We start from the raw sequence: 21,821 nt of genomic DNA, 5'->3' as shown, positions 1-21,821 counted from the left end.
GATCTGCCTGTCACAGATGCCAGCCCCGGGGTCCCAGAAGCACATCAACATAGCTGTACTTTATCTAGTGCTAGATAGCTTTTTACAGGAGTGCTCATATTTGCATGGCAAGCAAATAATAAACGAGCCATCTCTTCAACCCCTCATTATGACTTTGATTTCTATTTTCCTAATCACTACATGGTTAGAATTTTTGTGCTGTATAAGAAACATGCAGAAGAAAATAAGTCATATGGATCAATCAAATATTAGTATGTGGAAGGTTAGCTGAGAGTTACAGCTAAATCCAAAATATTTTTTATTTTTTATTTCAAGACAGGGTTTCTTGTGTTGTGCTGGCTTTCCTGGAACTGTCTCTGTAGACCAGGCTGGCCTCAGAGATATGCCTGCCTCTACCTCCCCAGTATTGGTATTAAAGGTGTGTGCCACCACCACCTGGCTCAAAATGTTTATTTTTTTTGGAAATTCACATAATGTGAAAGCACAAAATTTTTGATGAGGAAGTCCAACCATGCATTCTGAAAAGTTTTTTTATGTTCACAGAAGAGGGTGAGCAGTGAGTTGGAGCAATTGTTACAACCCTTGCATGTTGCTGTGGCACAGTGGATCCCAGCTGAGCCTGGAACATCTTAGTGGAGGCTTTATCACCAATGCTTCTTGCTTAAATCATGTGGCTACATGGTTAACACTTTTCTGATGTATAAGAAACATGCAGATGAGCCTAAGGTTTTGATTTTCCATTGCAGCAACAGAGAAATTATTTTTCTGCAAGGTTGTTCTCTGTTGAATCCTAATAAACTAATCACTATGTGCCTGCAGCTGAATACTACTGTGAAATTGAAGAAAAGACAGGAGCAACTTTATTGAGTTGAAAACCAACTCTTCCCCTATGGTTGGTCAAAGGCAGAGAGAATAAGAACACAAATCATGGTTCAAATGTCATTTTACAGGTTAGGAGCCCTTGTTATAGCTTTTTGGCACAGTCAATACAATACAGCTCCTCCTCATGAAATACAAAACGCTTGTTGGCCAGATTTTCAGAACAACTTTTGCAGTTGAAGCAGTAGTCATGCCAGGAATTTTCCTCAAAACTTACCATATTGGAGCCTTTACCAAACCCAGTGATAGCATTTTTGCACGCAGTACACTTCTTGGCCACAAAGTTCTTGTAGCAATCTACACAGTAATACTTGTTATCCACAGCAGTGAACCGCTGCCCGCCCAGCTGCTGGGAACAGGAGTCACAAACAAAGCACTCAGTATGCCAGGGTTGATCCTGGTAACTGATCCCTCCAGATGTGATGGGCTGGTTGCATTTCACACACTGCTTGGAAAACTTGGCCTCATGGCAAGACACACAGAAGAACCCCTCATCTCTAGGGAAGAAACTTTCGGTTCCAATGACTTCCTTGCAGTTGCTGCAGACGAAGCAGTTTTTATGCCAGACGTCACCCTTGTACTCCACATTCTGATCTCCTACCACAATATGCTCGTTGCACCCTTTGCATTTGGGGGTGGCCTCCTTAGTAGCACAACTGTCGCAAAGGGCCTTGCCATCCGAGGTCACAAAGGTCTCACTGACCAAGGGCTGTTGGCACTTGCTACAAAGGAAGCAGGCTTTGTGCCAGTAGCGGTTATCAAAACTCACCTCCTTGGAATCTGCACTTATGGGCTTGTGGCATTCGTCACAGATATTGGCACAGTACTTGTCAAAGCATGGCAGGCAGCAGTTGTAGTCATCCTTCTGGACATACTTCTTCCCTTGCAAGGAATCCTTGCAGTAGTGGCATTTGAACTCGCTAGACATGGTGCCTTATAGTTGGGGGGACCTCACATTGGATGTGCAAAGAACAGGTTATGTTTGGGATGGTCTGGATACAGTTGAGAACAGCTATTGGTTGCTGCCTGGAAACACTTGCCTATGCAGCTATGTAGGCTGTCCACTGGTTGGTGGATATGAAACTAGGATTTTACAGTAGCTTATCAGGCTGTACAAAAGGAAGAGGGCTTGGGCTGTGTTCTAGGACCACCCAGCTCCCTACTCATGTCTATCTTCTACCTCACAGGATGTCTTCAACTCCATAGAAATAGATGGTATGGATTACAGAGAAAGAATTGCCAGTGTACTTTAGCCAATGATCACCAAGAATTCCTGCAAGCTGGACAGGTTGAGGTTGTCACTCATCAGAGAAATGGAGAACACACCAAAGTCAATCAGATGGCATCTCAGTAATAGGATGTAAAGCAGGGCTTTCCGATTTGGGATTAAGTTAGATGTTTTGAAGGAGGGTTTAAGGAAATAGAACCTTCTTGCCTCACTTCCGGATGAAGCAGGTGTGATTATGTGATTTGTTATCTTCATAAATGGTACCTATGAAGAGGAAAGGCTAGAATGAGTAAAACTGTAACCAGTGAAGAAACATCCACTTACTATTTTGTCACTTTCATTTTGTGTATTCTACTTGGTGACCTGAACAATATTCATGATCTTGTTCAGGTTCAAATATTAGAAAGTAGTCTTATTTTTGTTTTGACCATTACTGATTGTGAAGTAGCCTTGCCTCATGCTCTTTTGCTTAACTAGAAAATACCAAGGCCTAGTTGTATTGGGCCAGCTCCCAGCAACATTACAGCCTCATTGATAGCACTGAGCCATTTGCTAGATATCAGAGACTGCTTTTCTCTCTCAAAATATAGAGGTTAAATTTGAGTGTAGTGGCTTATACCTTAGGCCCAGAACTTAGAAAGATCAAAAGTTTGAGGCCAGTCTGGCTTCAAGGATATGGTGGTTAAGAACTTGGGTTGTGGTCACAAAATTGGATTGTAGAATTTTATCTTCAACACTTGTGATAGAATTAAATTAGCATATCTACTTCCGTTTTTTAAATAATTTATTTTATATACAAAGGTGTTTTGCCTGCAAATATGTCTGTATACAGGAATCAGATATCCTGGGATAGGAATTATAGACAGCTCTGAGCTGTCATGTGGGTGCTATGAATTGAACCCTGGTTCTCTTGAAGAGCAGTCAATGCTCTTAAATGCTGAACCATCTCTCCCGCCCATGCTACAGTTTCTTTATAAGAGTATAGGATTGTTTGCCTCCTTATTGAGAGAACTGACACAACCTAACAGTTTGTGTCAAATCATAAATTAGAAGGGCTAGTGAGTCAAGGAAAATTTAAGTAATTGTGCCTGGAGACCAGTATGAATATAAGTATAGGAAAAGAATTATTATTTACATTGGATGGTAATCTATTCAAAGTTGCTATCATTCAGTTCATTCAAAATACCAAAAGAATGTATTACACAGAGAACATAAAAAATGTGTTGCTGCTGGGCTGTGGTGGTACACAGCTTTAATCCCAGTACTCAGGAGGTTGACTGAGGGGGCAGAGGCAGGCATATCTTTGAGTTCGAGGTCAGCCTGGTCTACAAAGCAAGTTCCAGGACAGTCAGGGCTACAGAGAGAAACAGTATCTCAAAAAAACCAAGCCAAGCCAAACCAAAAACCCAACCCAACAACAAAAAAACAAACAAAAAACACAAAACAACCAAACAAAATACACCCCTACGATGGGGCCTGGTTTCACTGGTGCTCCTTATGGTTGCATCATGGTATCTGAAATCAAGACAGCATCAAGATAGAAACAATCTTATCAAGATATCCATACCTACTCTCTTACAGCCAGGAGTGTGTGAGAACTGAATGGAATGCTATTCCTTTTTATAGGTAAGGAGACTGAGGCAGTGAGAAATGACTGAGGAAATACAGGACTACCTGTGTTTGTGGTTTCAGAAGGAATTAAAAGCTTCCTAGTATCTTCATTAGTTCATGAAATAGTGAACCATTGCTTTGAATTATGGCCTTAATAACTAGCAAAATCCTAAGTCAATTTTGGGAAGAAAGTTCCAAAATGAGTTTTATGAAGTCATCTATGAAAATCCTCAGGATTCTGTGACAGTAATAGATGTTCAGTAAACACCACAGTTCAGACTCTCCTGATCACTCAAATCCTATTAAAGTGATAGATTATATTCTCTTTAAGTTCTGTAGAACAAGATTATCATGGGAATTCCAGTAGTGGTCCAAATGGATTTGTTGATCATAACGACTAAGCTGAAGTGATACTCTAGTAAGAACTGGAGCAAAGACAGCTCCTGCTTGAGTTTTTTTTTCTTAGCATACACTTTTCTGAGCACTGTCAACACTTACTATCCAGTTACAACATGCTGACTATTTTCATTTGAAAATTGGGGTCCCCCACCCTGAATATGTTTCCACTTGCAAGACAAATCTTGCATTTTGGGAAGATTTCCGTTTATAAAGCCCCTTTATACTCATCATCTATCCTCTCAAAAAAGCTTAGGGTGCGTTTATTGTTATCTTTAAACATGTTGAGAGTCAAAGAAAATCAAATAGCATTTATCTAGTCAAGCAGTCTTTGAGAGACTTAACTCCTTTGCTCTCCCAAAGAGCCTCACAGGGGGCTACTCCAAGTCCCTTTGAAGCTCAGTGTCGCGCTTCCCAGCTGAGGCAGGGCTGGACGTGCAGGACTCTACAGAAGGGCTGTCAAAGGTCCAGGACCCCACCAGGAACTTCCTTCCCAAGGTCGGAACGAGCGTGGAGGGTCGGACCCGAGGAAGCCCTACTTAGAAGCGACACGAGGACAGTTTTTCTCACTTCAGTTCATTTCTCATATCGGAGAACCAACCTTTTTTTTCGTCACCAAAACTCAAGGCCCTGGCACCTCACGATGCGCTGTGTGATGAGGGCAAACCTGGCAATTTTTTTTTACTCCGGCTGTAGGACAGGCAAGAATGAAGGAAACCACCAAAACCAAAAAACCCACACAGATAAGGAAGGCCTCGCTCTCCTTATCCCTGGCTCACACAGGCTGGCAGACTGCCCTGAGGAGAACCGCTGACAGAGGCCCCGCTCGTCACTCCCTTAGGGCAGCAGCTAAAGATGGATGGAGCCCCTGGGCAAAGGAGGAGAGGGAGACATTGATGGGCATGCCGCCCTCCTCAGGGGAGAAGCTCTAAATTCCCACAACCGTTATTCCCTCGCGCTGGCCCGCCCGCCCGCTCGCACGGCCCCTGCAGCCTCGGGAGAGGCCCGCGCGCGCGCCTCCCCGGGCTGCGCCCCTCGCTCGCTCTGATTGGACGTCGGGGCGGAGGGGGCGGGGAGACGGCGATGAGGCGCGCGCAGGCGGGCTGGGGGCTGCTGGGAGGGCTGCGAGCGCCGAGCGAGCGAGCGAGCGAGCGACCGGTGGGCGCGGGGCGCGAGCGCGCGTGCGCGTAGGACCGCGCGGCGCGGGAGGGGGCGGGAACTCGGGAGGCTGCAGAGGGGGCGGGTCGCGTCAGGCGCCACGTCCGCAGCCGGAGGCCGCCGCCGCCTCGGGCCGAGGCTTCCGACTCCCGAGCCCGAGGAGGGGAGCATCTGGGTCGCGCAGCCGCCCCGGGCCGCGCGCGTCACGGCCTCTGCTGCCCCGGCCGCCTCTGCAGTCCTCCGTGCCGCACGCCGCCGCCTCCGCCCGGCCGCAGCCCCGGGCCCGACCCCGCGGTGAGTGAATGAGGCGTTCCCGGGTGGGACGCGGGCCGGCCAGGCCGGCCACCCTCCGGTCCTTGCCGTTAGCCCCTCGACGCCTCACCTGCGCTACCCCGGCCTGGCCGCCCGGCCCTGGCCTTTTGGGTTTGGGGGGCTCTGAGCGGGAAGGGGGAGGGGCGGGGCGTCGTTGGGGGGCCGAGGGAGGTTGTGCGGGCGGCTCGCCCCGTTGGGTTCGTGAGTTCGCGGACGCGGTGTTGGGAGATCGGGACTCGCTCCTGGGAGCCTCGGGCTGACCCGTGTCAGGCCGGCGTAGAGGAGGAGGAGGAGAAGGAGGTGGGGGCGTCCGGGAAGGAGCCCGGCTCCCGCGTCCCACTTAACTTGTGACCTGTTGATAAACGGTCCGGGGTAGTTCAAGTACGGGGCTCGGCTCCAAGCGGAGATTCCCGCCGCTCTTCCTAAATTGGGAACTCCACTCCCACGCCTGCCGTAAACATTGCCGCAGGTGTGGGGATGAGGGGGGCGCAGGCGGTGTCAAGGATCGCTTGGGGAGTCCCAGAGCCCCCGTCAGTGCAGTCAGTGCCCGCCCCAGGCTGAATCGCAAACCGAGCCTGCCTGCCGAGCACAGGCAGCTTCCACTCCGGATCACATGGGATCGTCTCTCTAGACACGTCTTACGGGGGAATTCTACGGGAACTAGGGTGTGCTGGGTGGATAGCGTAGGAAGGAGGTGCCCAAGTCAGCACCAGCCTCTAGGGTCATTTTCTGCCTCTCCTGCCACGTCACTCCCTCTGCTAAAGAAAAAAAAAGGCTTGTGCCTAAAGGATAAAGGTGGATCAGTGAGGGGGAGAAAGGGCTTCTGGGAAGACTTAGAAACACCTAGACTAGGAAACGAAATCTTACTGGATTGTTTCTTTGTGAACGCTGCTAATCCAAAAGGAAACATTGTGGTTATTTGTATCTACTATTGGTTAGTGTTTAAAACTTCTACTAGTTGTTGCCCTCAAGGGCTATCACGACAACAGGTAAGTGTATTTCCACTCCTTCTTTAGCAACGTTTAAAGTCATATAGATCTGCTTTCATTTTTCACTTTAATTTTTTTTTTTTTGGTTTTTGTTATACCACTTATACCAGAAACCAAGTTCAACGAAAACCTCAATAGAAAAGCTTATGTGATTTTTACATTAGCTAAATAAATCCACAAATCAAGTATTTGTTTTTTTATTATTATTATTTCTGGGAAAATCTTAACTTTCCTGTTTCAGCCCTTGAGTTTTTGCCCTTTTCCTAATTCCTAATGGTATTGCATCAGATTACATACAGTTAAGAGTAGGGTCTTTGTATGTATGCTCATTCATTGTCTCAACAAAATCTGGTACAAAGTATGGATACCACTATCTGCTGAACCGGTGAATGTATGTATTTTAGTGAGGATGGCTGATGTACTGGTTTTCTGGCTTGGCAGAGTATTTTACTCCATGTATTTGACTTCCATGTTTCATTTAAGACAACACTTAAACATTTCTATTTTGAGACAGTCCATTGTTATTTGTCATTTTTTGTGTGATTTTTAAACTTTCATTGATAAATTTTTCTTACTTGACAAACTCAATGCCTTCCCTCTAGCCACCTTTTATACAGTGTTCAGTATTGTTAGCTACAGAAGCATAAAGGCAACAAGGTGGTGTCTTATTGTACATTGCTTATTAGTATGTGTAATTTTGAAACTCCTCAGTTAGCAAAGGAGTGAGGATATGGCAGTTTCTATATAGCACATGCAGAATTCCCCCCACTCCCCTCCCCTCTCCTCGCCTCTCCTTCCCTCCTCTCAAGATAGGTTCTCACTCTAGCCTGGGCTGGTGTAGACCTCACTCTGTAGCTAGGCTGGCCTAGCTTGAGGTAGTCTTGCTGTAGCCTCACAAGAGCTGAGTGAACCAATGTGCCTGGCTTAGTCTCTTTCTTACAAAGGAAGACTGTTACTTGTGTAACAAATGTTTTGCAGTGACTTTGGACTTTGAAGGTACAGTGTTGCACACTGTATTTTGTAGTTGAGCTTTATACTATTAACTTACTCGATTTTAGAGGGTTATAGCCAGAGGCTTTTCAAAAAACCCATTTTATATAAAATGTTAACTGAAACCCACAAATAGCATTTCTTCATGAGTGATTTTGTTTCTCTTTCCCCCCTCAAATACACACACAAAACAGAGGGAAAGGGTTCCAACAGGTGTCTGGTTACTTGTTTCTATTATTGGAATAAATTACTCTCTAGGGAATAGTGGTATTGATATTTGCCCAATATATTTGCCAGCTGCTGTAGTATTCTGTACTAGATAAGAACTATGCCTTTCCCATTAAAGTCTCTGCTGCTGAATTTGCTGTTATACAGTCTGTAGTAAAGATGTCTTTTATAGTTGATATTGTAATGGTTTGTCCATGTCAGGACCAAAAGATGGAACTGATTATGTTTATAAAATAAATCATTTGCTTTGATCTAAAGGCTGTTGTCATCAATGCCCTCTTAAAGGAAGCTTTTTCTTTTGAGACAGGGTTTCTCTGTGGCTTTGGAGGCTGTCCTGGAACTAGCTCTTGTAGACCAGGCTGGTCTTGAACTCACAGATATCCACTTGCCTCTGCCTCCTGAGTGCTGGGATTAAAGGCGTGTGCCACCAACGCCCGACAGGAAGTTTTTTTTTATAACTAGACATGTGAATGCATTATTAACTTGTATACATCACGAGCTCCTAAAAAATAGATAATATATTTTCTTTCTTAAGGAATGATCAAAGTGGTAATTGCTTGGAAAGTGTATTCCCTATAAGTAAATTCTGGGTAAGAGTAGTACCTGTACATGTCTAAATGCATAACACGCTGCAGGGACTTAGGGCTCAAGTGTATGTTAAACCAGCGATGCAATGAGTTTAGAACAGAATGGCTTGTACAAAAATTAATAATTTGGGGGACTGAAGAGATGACACAGTGCTTGAAAGAACTGGCTGCTCTTCTATGGGTCAGGGGGTTTAACTCCCAGCACCCACAGGGAGGCTCACAAGCAACTGTGACTCCTGTTCCAGGGGATTGGATGCCATCTTCTGGTTTTCACAGGGACTATGTGCTGCACGTGGTGCACACACATACATTTATACACACAGACCAAAACACATAAAATAAAAAATCTTATTAAAGGGCAACTTTTATGTCTTTATTTCTTTTTGAGATACAGTCTTGTTTTCTAGTTCTGGCTGGTTTGGAATTCACTGTAGCCAGGCTGGCCTCAAACTCATGGCAGTCCTCCTGCTTCAGTCCCCAGGGTGTTGGAATTACAGGATTGCAGGATACCTGGCTTTCTACTTCAATCTTGGTTAAAACTTGAGGATTCAGTCTTTTTGAGTGCATTGTAAAAATAATCAGATCATTTAATACTAATCTTTTATACTAATCTGTAATAATTAACACTTCCCTCTAGTATTTGATGCAGATAAATTGCTTTAATGCCTGCATTAAACTTTTAGGAATCTTATAAATTCTTTTCTTGACCTCTATGAAGTTATATTAACTAGTCAGTGAATACTGAGTATTCATTTGAAGGTTTGTTTTTGCTAAATTTTCTTCTTCAGCTGGCTCTTAAATGCAAACAACTTAGGGAAGGCTGGAAGTCCATTTTCACCACTCATTAGCATGATCCTATCATCTCCCTCTATAGATTATCACTTAAAGTTGTTGCCTAAACCCCAACTTGGCTTTGCTTCGTAAGTATGATTGCCTAATGAATGTCTTGTGTGGATTCCCTGAAGGTATCTCCTATTGTGGATGTCCCCCTACAACTTGTTCAGAAGTCATTCATCTTTTAACGGTTTCTTTTCTAATGTATGCTGTCTTCATTATCATTTCTGCATACTAGTTGCTCATACTAGAAATCTAACAGCATAGATCCTTCCCATAAGCTTATATTAATCCCAGGCTGACTTTATGCAAAAATTCAACTATTTGACTGTATCAGACATTAAGGATTTGAAGAGGAAGTAGTGAACAAAACCCAAACCCTTGTTCTTAGAGTTTACATTCTAATAAGGATACACTTAAAATAGATATTAAGTGATAATAAAAGCTATGAAGAAATCAAAATAAAGTAAAAATAATAGGCAGAATAAAAGAGAGATCTTGCCTAGAAATCTTATAAGGAGATATTTATGCGAGGACCCTGTTAGTCTCTCCTAATCTTGACAGCATTTGGTTTTTGCTTTCTTGATGGTAGCCTTTCTTGTTGGAGTGAGAGGGAATCTACAGTTATTTGATTAGCATTTCGTTGATGGCTAAAGATGTTGAGTACTTTTTAATGCATATATTGAAAATTAGTTCACTTGCCCACTTACTGATTATACTATTTGTTCTTTTGGTGTTTAATTTCATTTTTATATTCTGGATATTAATCTGCTATCTGTATAGCTGGCAAAAATTTTCTGTAGGTGGTCTATTAACTCTGCTGGTGTTTCTTCAGATGTGTTAAGGATTTTAGCTAGTGGCTTTTTTTTTTTTTTAAAGGGATTGGGGTTTGGTTTGGCTCAAGGATTTGGGGACTATACCTAGTCCCCCACAGCAAGGAGAGCATGGCAGAATTAATAGCAATTGGAAACTTGTAGCAGAGCTCCTCACCTGGTGCTGGACAAGAAATCTTTTTTTTTTTTTTTTTTTTTTTTTTTTTTTTGGTTTTTCAAGACAGGGTTTCTCTGTGGCTTTGGAGGCTGTCCTGGAACTAGCTCTTGTAGACCAGGCTGGTCTCGAACTCGCAGAGATCCACCTGCCTCTGCCTCCCGAGTGCTGGGATTAAAAGCGTGCGCCACCAATGCCCTCGGGACAAGAAATCTTAGTTAGTTTTTTTGTTTTTTAAAGCATAGATCTGTCATTGTTATTCTGCACATGGTTCCTCATTGCTCATCCACAGATGGATGATGTCAGTTCATTAGATTAATCTAATTAATTCATTAGATTAATGTCCATATCTGTAGGCAGCTATGATCTATAAGTGGTGACATTCTATATTGGATGTAAGATACATATAAAATCTGAAAAATAATTTTTTAAAAGCATTCTCTAGTAGGAGAAAAATATAAAGCCAGTAGTAGGAATTTATGAGATAGGAACACTTGTGAAATGATACAGTTGGAATTGCTTCACATATATTGTTGAATTACAGTTAAAATACAGAAGATGAATCTGGGGGTGGTAGCATATTCTTATGATCCCAGCACTTGTGAGACTGAGACAGGATTTGAGTTCCAGGTCAGCTTAGGCTTCATAGGAGACTCTGCCTAAAAAGAAAAAAAAAAAAAAGAAGAAATAAGATATATGTTTGCATGTAAATTTCAAATTTCTGGATAATTACAGTTTCTATTGATTATGTTGACCCTCAGCTAGTTAGCCAAGTGTTTCTATGTATAAAAGTATATGTATATAGATTTGTGTATTATGTAGTGGGATATAAGGAATAGTTTACCCAGAAGTTTGTCTCCTCTTGAAATTAAGGAAGAAAGTGGCTACAAAAAGTCATTTTTTCCACAGAAGGAACATATATTTTTTCAAGATTTTCTGCATGTTTTGCTTTAGAATTTGTTAAATAATATTCTCATTTTAGGGTTAGGGCTGGAATATCTTTTTTTTTAAACCTCTTATTTTTTCCTTTGTCATATATTTTATATGCATTGGGATTCAAACTTAGGATTTCTAATGCTAGAGTCTTAAACACTATGCTCTATAGTTTGTTATGCTTTTACAATGATTATTAATATAAATGGAAGTAAATCTAGCTTTCTAGTTTGAGGGACCTCTCTCTCTCTCTCTGTCTCTCTCTCTCTGTCTCTCTCTCTCTTTCCCCTGAGACAAGGTTTCTCTGTAGCTTTGGAGGCTGTCCTGGAACTCACTCTGTAGACCAGGCTGGCCTTGAACTCACAGATCTCTCCGTCTCTGCCTCCTGAGTGCCGGAATTAATGGTGTGTGCCACCGCTCCTTGAGAGACTTTTCTAATTAAGTCAAGTTAATCAAGAATTTCATCATGGAGTAATGTACCAAACAATACTTTGTTTTCAAGATTATATAGCTTTATTGTTACTTTCTTTAATCATATGAAACGATGTGCTAAATTCACAAATCAGACCATATTAGGTGCTGCTACTAATCTTGAGTCAGAACTTTCACCAGAGCTACTAGAAGATACCTACCAATCACATGATCCATGCTGTTGGATTTTAGGCCCACTGAAGTCTGTTTTAGGATTTAGATTGTAAAGCCATAGCAAGATGTAATACATGAGATTAAAATTACCTTTGAAAGTCTCTATTTTTTACAGTCTGCTCTACAACCCATACCAAAGTTCCCATTTTTAATTTTTGCTTTTTGACATGAGTTATTAAAATACAGTGTAACAGGTCTTTGTGCCACTGCTTGAGCTTCCCCACTCTGTTCTTTTCATAGTTCAGAATGATGACCCCCCCACCCCCTTTCTTCAGTAGGGCATAGCTCAGGATCGCCTTGAACTCCAGGTCTTCCGGCCTTAACTTCCTGAGTGCTATGATTACAGGACTGAGCCACCACACGTTTTAATATTTTAAAAAGGGAAATCAGAACACTTTGTTATTCTGTTCAGTGTGTCTTATTGGCGTTTCCTCTCTCTTGGCTAAAAGCCAGTTTCCACCACTGCCTTCAGGGGCCTGTATCCTCTAGACTACATTCTTTGATTTTATCGTCTATCACCCTTTGATGTAATATCTTCATTCTTTATTAGCTCTTGTTTCTTGCTGCTCCTGATAAACTTTACCTCGGGGCCCTTTTTCTTGCTGTTTGTTATGCTTGAGGACTCTTCATCTAAATGTCTGATGCCTTTCCTCTTCAGGGATGCACCTGAAATAAACTTACAGATGATCCATTTAAAACACCACATTCTCTCTCTTCTACTCGACACTTCTGTAGCATTCAGCACTGTTTGACATACACTATAGTGTCAATATATTGTCCTCTTCGACTAGTATGACTGTTTCACTATGGCAGGGATTCACTGCCTTTTTACCTTGGACATTGTTTAGTTCAGGTTGGTGCTTAATCACTACTTGTTAATTAGTGTACTAAAGCTCATTGTTCTTTTTCACATTGTCTTTTTAAATTCTCCATTTTGTGTATGTGTGTACATGTTTGTGTGTGTATGATGACCTTCAGGTGTGCAAGCACAAGTATGTGTATGCATGTAGAGGACAGAGGTCAACATTTGCTGTGTTCTTCAGTCAGTTGTCCACCTTACTTTTTTCAAGACATGGTCTCCCACTGAACCTGGAGCTTACCAGTTTAGTTAGATTGGCTGGCCAGCAAGTCTCATTTCAGCTTCCTTGGCACTTCTGGGTTTACAAGCATGTACCCAGATTTTAATTTTTTTCTTTAAAACAGGTCTTGAGATTCAGAACTCAGGTCCTCAATGCTTGTGTGGTAAGCACTTGACTGATTGAGCCATTTTCCTGGCCTCCTTACAGTTATCTTTTAAAATATCTATTGTTTATGAATAGACATAACTTAGACCATAGATATATTGGATGGATTCTTAGTTGACTGTAAGGCTGTAGAGACATAGGGTGAATAGTTAGTTGAGTATAAGGCCGTAGAGACATGGAATGAATAGTTAGTTGACTGTAAGGCCGTAGAGACATAGGACAGATAGTTGAATATTAGGCCATAGAGACATGGAACAGATAGTTAATTGACTGTTGGAATCACAGTCCTCATTTTCTGTCCAAGCAAGATAGGATATCATAAAAAACAGTTTAGGCCAATCTTGTCTTTCCTTTACTGAGTTATTTTCATTTGAAAAAGAAAAGCAAATATTTTCAGATCATAGAGGAATTGGGAAAAGGAATTCTAACCATACTTTCTTCATCCTAGTATAGCTTATTGGTTCTTAAATTTCCTTCATACCTTTACTTAGAATTAATCAGAGTTTATGTTTTTCCACAGGTTTTTCAGTTCTGTCAGTACTTCTGTATGTAACTCTAAGAAAAACAAAAACATTCAAGACTAGGCATGTTATCTGTATAGAGTGGGATCTTATTTTTCCAAGCTTTTTATTATTGTCTAGTTCTCTTTCAATAGCAATTTTCAGTTGAAGTTCCACAGTAAAAACAACAAAGGAAAACGTGTATCATCACTGCTGCTCCTTGTCAGTGTTACTGATAAAATTCCTATTGCCTGTTGGTGTAATTTCAAGCCCTTTGTAAACTCTACAGTTTGAAATAGGAGATAGGATGAGGTACTTTTGTGGCAGGTATTTAAAAATGTTCTCTATATAAAATTGCACAAGGTGATTTAATACAGCATGTGAGAAGTAGTAGTTGTATTCTGAAATATGTTTTGTTTTATAGGTGATCATGAATCAGGCAGATAAAAATCAAGAAATCCCATCTTACCTTAGTGATGAACCACCGGAAGGTAAGCATGTACCCACCACTGAGAATGGAAGGAAAGTACTGGAAATTAAAGCTAGGATCATTTGTAAGAATTAAATATAAGAATCATAGTTGCTGGGCGTTGGTGTCACATGCCTTTAATCCCAGCACTCGGGAGGCAGAGGCAGGTGGATCTGTGTGAGTTTGAGGCCAGCCTGGTCTCCAGAGCGAGTGCCAGGATAGGGTCCAAAGCTACACAGAGAAACTCTATTTTGAAAAACCAAAACAAAAAAACAAACAAACAAACAAAAAAACCCCAAAATAGTCTTTTTATCTGGTCAATAAACATGTTCAAAAATAATTTAAATAAATATTTTTAGCCTTTAATAAGAAAGCACAGACCTTCATGGATAAGATACAATTCCCATTATTTAAGGTTTATTTTTCTTGTCACACTTTTAACACCATTTCATAAGCAAGACCATCTGTTTATTTGAAAGGTATGGGAGGTACAGGATGGTCTGTTTATTTTTCATGTCCTGCACACAACTACATCTAAGTCAAGGCTTGAGATTTTAAAAATTCCTATCATTTATTACATTATAATTGATAACCTCTCTATGTTCATATATGATCTTAGGCTCTGCTTAATTTATCTTTCTAAATCATAACTATTTTAGCTTGAAAATTATAACATGCATTACTCTTACACTTGCTTCTAAAAGCTTTGCTTCCTGAACCTCAGTGGCCTGACGCTGTACAGAAAATACCTGTAGTCATATTTCACTTGTGTTTTTAGTATAGATTCTCTAAGCTTAACATAAACAATGGTTTCCTTGGGGCTGCATGTGACCCCTGGGCTAGATGTCTTAACTCTAGTTACTGCATTTTCTGCCCAGATTGTTAGGCACAAGTAAAATTTCTAGAAAGATAAAAAAAAAGAACCCTCCAAACTATAAAATTAACAGTATATATAATTTACAAATATATAGTTTTTGAATCTATGTTTTCTATTTCTGTGTTTTGCTTTTTAAAAAATTGTTAACCAGGTATCATGCTGCACACCTTTAATCCCAGCACTTGGGAGGTAGAGGTAGGTGGATCTCTGAATTCAAGGCCAGCCTGGTCTACATAGTGAGTTTCAGGACCGCCAGGGCTATATAGTGAGACCCTGTCTCATAAAAAAGAAAAACAAATCACAGCACCTCTTTTGTTTTCTTTGGAGATAGGATCTTTCTGACAAGTATATGCCACTATTCCCCGGTCCTCATCTTCAGGAAGAGATTGTGTATTACAATAAAGTTAAACATCCTTCTCTTTTGAGACAGGGTCACCTTACATAGCCTAGGCTAACTTTAAACCAAGGTCCTCTTGCTTCCTCAGTACTCTAATTACTGGCATGTCTGATGACACAGAGCTCCTTGCTTTATTTTTTATTTTTTCAGGATTTAATATAATTGTATAACTAATATATTCAAATGCTTACCTGTATCTTAAGTCCTTTATTTTTAGCCATTTAAAATGTATTATGCTTTGTAGTTTTTAATATTTGTATTTTAAAAATCAATTTAGCAGTGGCTATATCTTATACCTGTGGAGTATAAAAATAAAAAATAAAAATATTTGTTTTTCATATTTAACATGCAAGTATCATGGCATTTTCAAATAAAATTTTTTTTTACCTGATCTCCCTTTCCCCAATTCTCATCTCCTTTTTTCTGTCTCCTGTCTGTTTTTCAAGTCACATGTGTTCCTTTGCCTTCATGTCCCCTTTTCCTCAGCATCCCATCTTTTCTTACCCACTTTTGATCTCCTTTTTAGATTTTTAGGTTTTATCTGCATTTCTTCCCATTTGTACACACACATAAGCTAGGACCCAAATATGAAAGTGAACATGCAGTTACTCCTTTCTGAGTTTGGGCCACCTCACTTAATGTAATGCTGTCCAAACCATTCATAGTCCTGCTCACTTACAGCTGATGATAATTCCACTGTATATATGCACCATATTTTCAATGTCATCTCTCGATGGGCATCTAGGCTGGTTCCATTTCTTTGCTATTGTAGATAGAGTAGCAGCGAATATGGATGTTCAAGGAGCTCTGGCTTATGGTATGCTGTCTTGAGTATATGCCCAGGAATGGCATAGCTGGGTCATATGATATGGAGGTTCTATTGAGAGACCTCCATAGTAATTTCCATAATGGTTATACTGATTTGCATTCTGTCAAGCAGTGAACATGGGTTTCCTCTTTCCTCGAATCCTCACCAGCTTTGACTACTAGTTTTTTATTTTTATTTGCTTGAGACAGGGTCTCTCTATGTAGCCTTGGCTGGTTGGGAACTTTGTAAGTTGATGGGAGAAATCAGAACCAATTTTGCTTGCAAATGCTGCAATGATACTTTGTGTATTAATGTGGAAAATAAGTATTTAGAAAAACAAGCAAACAAACAAAAACCTACATAGGTATATATCTTCCTGCTTCTACCTCCTGTGTGCTGGGATTAAAGGAATGTACCACTGCATCTGGCCTTATTAGTTTTGACGGTAGCCATTCTTACTTGGGTGAAATGGTATCTCACAGTAGTTTTAATTTGCATTTTCCTGAGGGCTAAGGTAATAAAACACTTTGATTGGCTATTGCTTTTTGTGTATATGATTTTCATACTTTAAGAAAATAAAATCTGGATATTAGTTTTCTGTCTGATGTACAGCTGGCAAAGATGTTCTCCTGTTCTGTAGGCATTTGCTCTTCTGATTATTTCTTATAGTCCCAATTGTTTATCCTGGAGTCTATTCCCTGCCTGAAGCACAATTTAGAATAATCAGTAAGGTTTTCCCAGTTAGAATGTAAAGCAATGAAAAAAAGATGAATATATTTGTTGTCTTAGAAAAGCTCAATTTTATAACTTTCAAATGAGAGATTTGTTACTAAGTGATATTGTTTGTATATTTTTGTAAATCTTTACTGTTTGGAGTGATAGAAGACAGGTGCATTCTTACAGTGCTTCTGCAATCAGTCTCTTATGTTGTACATCATCTAGTGAAGTAAAAACACAATGCCATCTCAATATTACTTTGAAAGAGGTTTTTTTTTTTTTTTCCCATGTGTCCCCTCCCCCCAAAGTTCTTAGAGATCCCAGAGCATCTTGAGAACTACATTATATAAAGATGATTATTTTGGTAATTATTGATTGAACCCTGCATCAGAAATTGAAGGATACATATTTTTATTTTTTCATACTCTTTAGGGTAAATTTAGTAATAAACCTGTGAGACAGGGAAATATTTAAAATCTTTTAAAATAGGATTTTGTTGTAGAAAGGAGTTTAGTCTCTGCAGTATTTCTTGTTATAGACAAGACATAGCACTGAGCCACACATGCTGTGTGAGACTATTCCAGGGTAGATACGGACATACATCTGCTCACTCCAGATAGGAAACCACTGATAGATCAAAGTCCAACTTGGGAAACCAGTGAGTTTAATTGGGGTTACTTATAGGAGTAGAAATGATTCAAAGACAGCTGTACCACCAAAGTCCACTCCAGTGTGGGTGACAGCTCACAGAAGTTGAAAACTGGAGCACACTGCACAGTCTGCAGACAGCTCATTGGGTTGAGAGTGTCCTTTCCAGGCTGCTCAGTTGGTTTGTGCTTCTTCCAGCACCTCAGCTTGTCTAAATGCAGTCCTTACAGTTTATATGTGCTTGGGGAGGAAGGGGCCTAGTGAATCTGGTCTGTTTCAGGAACTTCCTGAAGCTATTTGATTTGCTTACTTTTTGAGCTTGAGGAGCTTCTAGAATGGAATACTTCATCTTCCCTTTAATAAAAAATTCTGTGTCTTAACTATCTTCCCTCCAAAGTAGAAGATTTTAATTTCTGAGAAAATTGCTACACAACACTAACTGTGGTGGTGCATGCCTGTAATCTCAGTGTTTTTGAGCAGAGGTAGGAAAATTGTGAGCTGGAGGAAAGCATGGGCTACATTAATAAGACCTTGCTCCAGAAGACTTAGCTCTGGGCCAAGGTGCAGCTCTACTTAGGCAAGAGCTCCTTACTGTTCATTCAGTATAGTGGAGCTTATCAGCTAAAACACCTGGTTGTAAGGAGGTTACCTTACGGTTTGTACTGTTTGATTTGTATTTAACCAGTATACTGTTTTCTCTCATTAGGGTCAATGAAAGATCATCCACAGCAGCAGCCAGGCATGTTGTCTCGTGTGACTGGAGGTATCTTCAGTGTTACAAAGGGAGCTGTTGGCGCCACCATTGGTGGTGTGGCTTGGATTGGTGGGAAGAGTCTGGAGGTGACCAAAACAGCTGTTACAACTGTGCCTTCCATGGGAATAGGGCTGGTGAAAGGAGGAGTGTCTGCTGTGGCTGGGGGGGTGACAGCTGTTGGTTCTGCTGTTGTAAACAAAGTGCCCTTATCAGGAAAGAAGAAAGACAAGTCTGACTAAGAGACGAAGCACACTTGTACACTTGCACACTTGCTCTCCACGGCATACGATTCCAGTGGCATTGAACTGCTCAATTACAGACTACAGCCAAGTCAACCGCTAAACTGCTGTGTTGAAAGTATTGATGGCTGGCTTCATCTAAAACAAGAAGAGACCAATACTATCCCAGTGTATGGAGGCTTCTCATACTTAAGTTCAGCTTTTTATCTGGTAAAATGTTACACTTACTCAGTTGTAACTGAAGAAATGGTCTGTTTAAATATTTGCTCTAAGTCTTTCAGTTTGACTAAAAATGTGAAAGTTCAACTAAGTAGATGACTTTACAGTTCCATGTGTACAGTGTGCCAGGTGACTCATGACCCTTACAAAGGGACTCCTGAACTACATAAACTGTACCTTTGATGTGCCTAATAGTTTCAGGTGTCTTAGTTTTTTATAACTGTAGTGGTTTAGGCCAAGAGGCATTCTTATTTAAGCTGGCAGAAAAGTAGCAGGAATTCAAAAGTTTAAATACTGTTAATTGTTTTTTGTTAGATAAAATTTCTGTTTGTTTAATCATTGATGCCTTACAAAAGAAAACATCTTTTCTAATACCTTAAATTTGTGCAGTTCTTATGATTATCAGTGAATTCTTTTAAAGGTTGTAAAACTAGTTTTCCCTCTTAAGAATCTCAGGAGTATTGAGGTAAAGGTGTTTCCTGGTGTCAGTGGGTAAGATAGTGCTTGTTAGTTGTTGACAGTAGTTCTCATCAAACATATGCTTTAGTTGGGTTCATGGCCCCATCATTAATACACCCCACAGTGCCTATGGAACATTTCTTAGTTGATCAAAAGCTGTGTGGGAATAGTTTTAGATTAAGGAGGAACAAGCATTAGTTTTTAAGTTCTTACAATTATCTGAAGCATCTAAGATAATCCTTCATGCATATTCTGTCTTTAGGATGTCTTAAATTACCAGTAACAATTCCTTTAAAAATATAATAAAAGCAACCACAAATAAATGAAGATTGACTCTTCAGATGAATGAGATGGGCTCCATTGGCTTTGAATAAAAAAAATACATAAATGCTTTCAATGACTTACATAGGTTCTTTTTTTTTTTTTTGCTTGTTTTTGTTTTAGTTTTTAAGATGGGATTGATCTCCTGTAGCCTAGGCTGGTCTTGAACTGGATATGTAGCTGAGGAAAACCTGGAGCTCCCCATCCTTTTGCCTTCACTTCCCAAGTGCTGGGATTACAGGCATGCATGAGACACCATGCCTGGGTTATGTGATGCTGGGATAGAACCCAGGGCTGCATGCATGCTAGGCAAGGGTTGTAACAGATGAGCTGCATCTGCAGTCAAATTTATTGATGCTTTTAAGATATGTTCTCTTTTAACCCTTTAAAGCAGATGTAGACATACCATTTTTCAAGCCAGATTCAGGTAGGGAGTTGACTTTTTTTTTTTAAATAATGAATGGTAAATGTGTTGTCCTAATGTGTCGTCATAGCGCATTCATTCTCATAGAACATAACTCAAAAGTCCATTTCTTTTTGTTTCAGTGTTCAGTTTCTTGGAAATTTAATAATTGAAATATATATTTGGCATTTATTTTATAATCTAAGCCTGGGGAGGATCTTAATTTTCTTTATGCCTAAAACTAGAAATGTGTCTCCACTCTGCCCCTTCTGACTCCCTGGAGAGAGAGGGTGGGAGTGGGCCGTGATACAGATATGTCAGAGTGTTGTGTCCCTGAGAAGGTGACACAGTCACCCTGACATGTAGATTAGATGTTTGTAACTCTTAAGAGTATTCTATCAGTAGTGTGGATCAACAACTGCATAAAAATATACATTTCCAAAGCATTCACAAATAACAGCAGGACTTCCAAACAAATCTGTAAATGTTTCTGGACCTTTATGCTTGCTTACACTAAACTTAAAATCATTGAGTCAAATTCAGAAGGAATTAAAAGGCCATTTAGTTCATGTGACATAATTTAAGAGACATTTGTTGGTATATCTGGTGAAATGTCTTAACAAATGGTATTTTTTTTAATTCCAAAATTAAATAGACCCATTCGTAGTGATCTGAATAATGGTATTGGAGAACTTGATTCCTGCTATTTAGAAATGATTGATTCATTGCTAGTTTGTATTTCTAACTTACAGGCTGTGCTTTGTACTTGAATTCGTCTCAGTGTAGACTTAGCTTATATGTGCTCGCATATTTATTTTCAACTTTGCTTGTCTTTAAAATCACTTGAGGAAATGACTATAATTAATTTCTGCTACAGAAAAGCCACCTGGTAAATTTTCTCAATTGTCTTAAACACTAAAGTACAATTTTGTTCAGAGGGGCTTTTTCAACAATATCGGAGAACTGTACAGATATACAGTTAGCTGTAGTTCTAACTGAAGCGAACTTGCCATTTGATGATGTATACAGCTATATACTTGAGTCTCTTCCAATTTATTTTTGTAGTCTAGCAGTTTGACCTGTTAAACAGGACTAGTTCACTTCAGAAACTATGGTTGTTGTATACACCTGGAAGCATCTGTTATTCAGCTCCTCTTTTGAGTGGGTTTTGGCACCATGAAGATAAATTTGCGTGATCCACTTGAATAACTGATTTAATAATGTTGACATATGAATACTGTATTTAGTGAAATGTCAGATGAAAATAGACAATTGAATAATGTGGGTTTTTTTGTATTAAAGGGATGGGAAAGAACACACAAATCTGATAATAAAGGACTGTGATCTGCAAAGATGGAATGTTTCATAAAGATCTACAGAAATAAAGGCAATTTGTAAACAGGATCTTCTTAAAACTTTTGGTTACACAGCAATTCAGGAAGTGCTGTAGCCAGCTTTTTGGTGATAGTTTACAAACATGATACTTGGATGTGGACAGAACAGTAAAATACAAATATAATTTAAACAACTAAGACTGAAAATTCAGATGTCTGGGCTTTGTCATCTCAGTTTTCTCAGTCTTTGCAAGGTAGAGCCCAAGACTTTTAACAACTTTGTGGGGTATGCTTAGGTACGCTAAAGTGTGAACCCTGAGAAGTTACATCTAGGGAGCACTCCTCTATTGTATGTTGTTAGGGGGCCAAACTAGATTGCTGCCACAGGGATCCCATGCCCACTTCTTTAGCCCTGGGGTTACAAGTGAGTTTCATTACAATTGACCTTTTTTTTTTTTTTTTATGTGAGTTCTAGGAATCAAACCCAACTTAGGCACTCATGTTCCAAGCCCTCCTCTTCCCTTCATATCAACCTACTCTGCATAGCCTTCTTGCTTCCCTACTCCACCAGCCACTCTTGATAAGTTCAACCAGTGATTGCCCTTTTCCAACTTTATTAGTTACTTCTCTACATCTTGGTTGCCTCTTTGTGGTA

At 40.2% G+C, this 21,821-nt stretch overlaps 2 protein-coding genes across 3 annotated transcripts; one reads left to right on the top strand and one right to left on the bottom strand.

The window, feature by feature from the left end:
• Nucleotides 1–435: 435 nt before the first annotated feature.
• Nucleotides 436–5,231, bottom strand: LOC100760792 (four and a half LIM domains protein 1). Its single transcript, XM_027392499.2, has 2 exons — nt 4,716–5,231; nt 436–2,371 (listed from the first exon to the last, which is right to left on the bottom strand). The coding sequence occupies exon 2, from the start codon at nt 1,805–1,807 to the stop codon at nt 965–967; it is 843 nt and encodes a 280-aa protein (XP_027248300.1). The 5' UTR covers nt 1,808–2,371; nt 4,716–5,231; the 3' UTR covers nt 436–964.
• A 124-nt stretch (nt 5,232–5,355) lies between these two features.
• Nucleotides 5,356–21,236, top strand: Tmem263 (transmembrane protein 263). Of its 2 annotated transcripts, none has more exons than XM_027392498.2 (3): nt 5,356–5,566; nt 13,946–14,012; nt 18,144–21,236. In XM_027392498.2, the coding sequence occupies exons 2-3, from the start codon at nt 13,952–13,954 to the stop codon at nt 18,428–18,430; spliced, it is 348 nt and encodes a 115-aa protein (XP_027248299.1). In that variant the 5' UTR covers nt 5,356–5,566; nt 13,946–13,951; the 3' UTR covers nt 18,431–21,236. The 2 variants fall into 2 exon arrangements, with proteins under 2 accessions (XP_027248299.1, XP_027248298.1); XM_027392497.2 differs by lacking the exon at nt 5,356–5,566 and adding an exon at nt 6,553–6,573.
• The last annotated feature ends 585 nt before the right edge of the window (nt 21,237–21,821 follow it).

Source organism: Cricetulus griseus (genome assembly GCF_003668045.3).
Source record: "Cricetulus griseus strain 17A/GY chromosome 1 unlocalized genomic scaffold, alternate assembly CriGri-PICRH-1.0 chr1_0, whole genome shotgun sequence".
NCBI classification, from domain to species: Eukaryota; Metazoa; Chordata; class Mammalia; order Rodentia; family Cricetidae; genus Cricetulus; species Cricetulus griseus.
The sequence above is the reverse complement of the archived record's forward strand: the minus strand, read 5'-3'. Positions and strand labels throughout refer to the sequence as shown.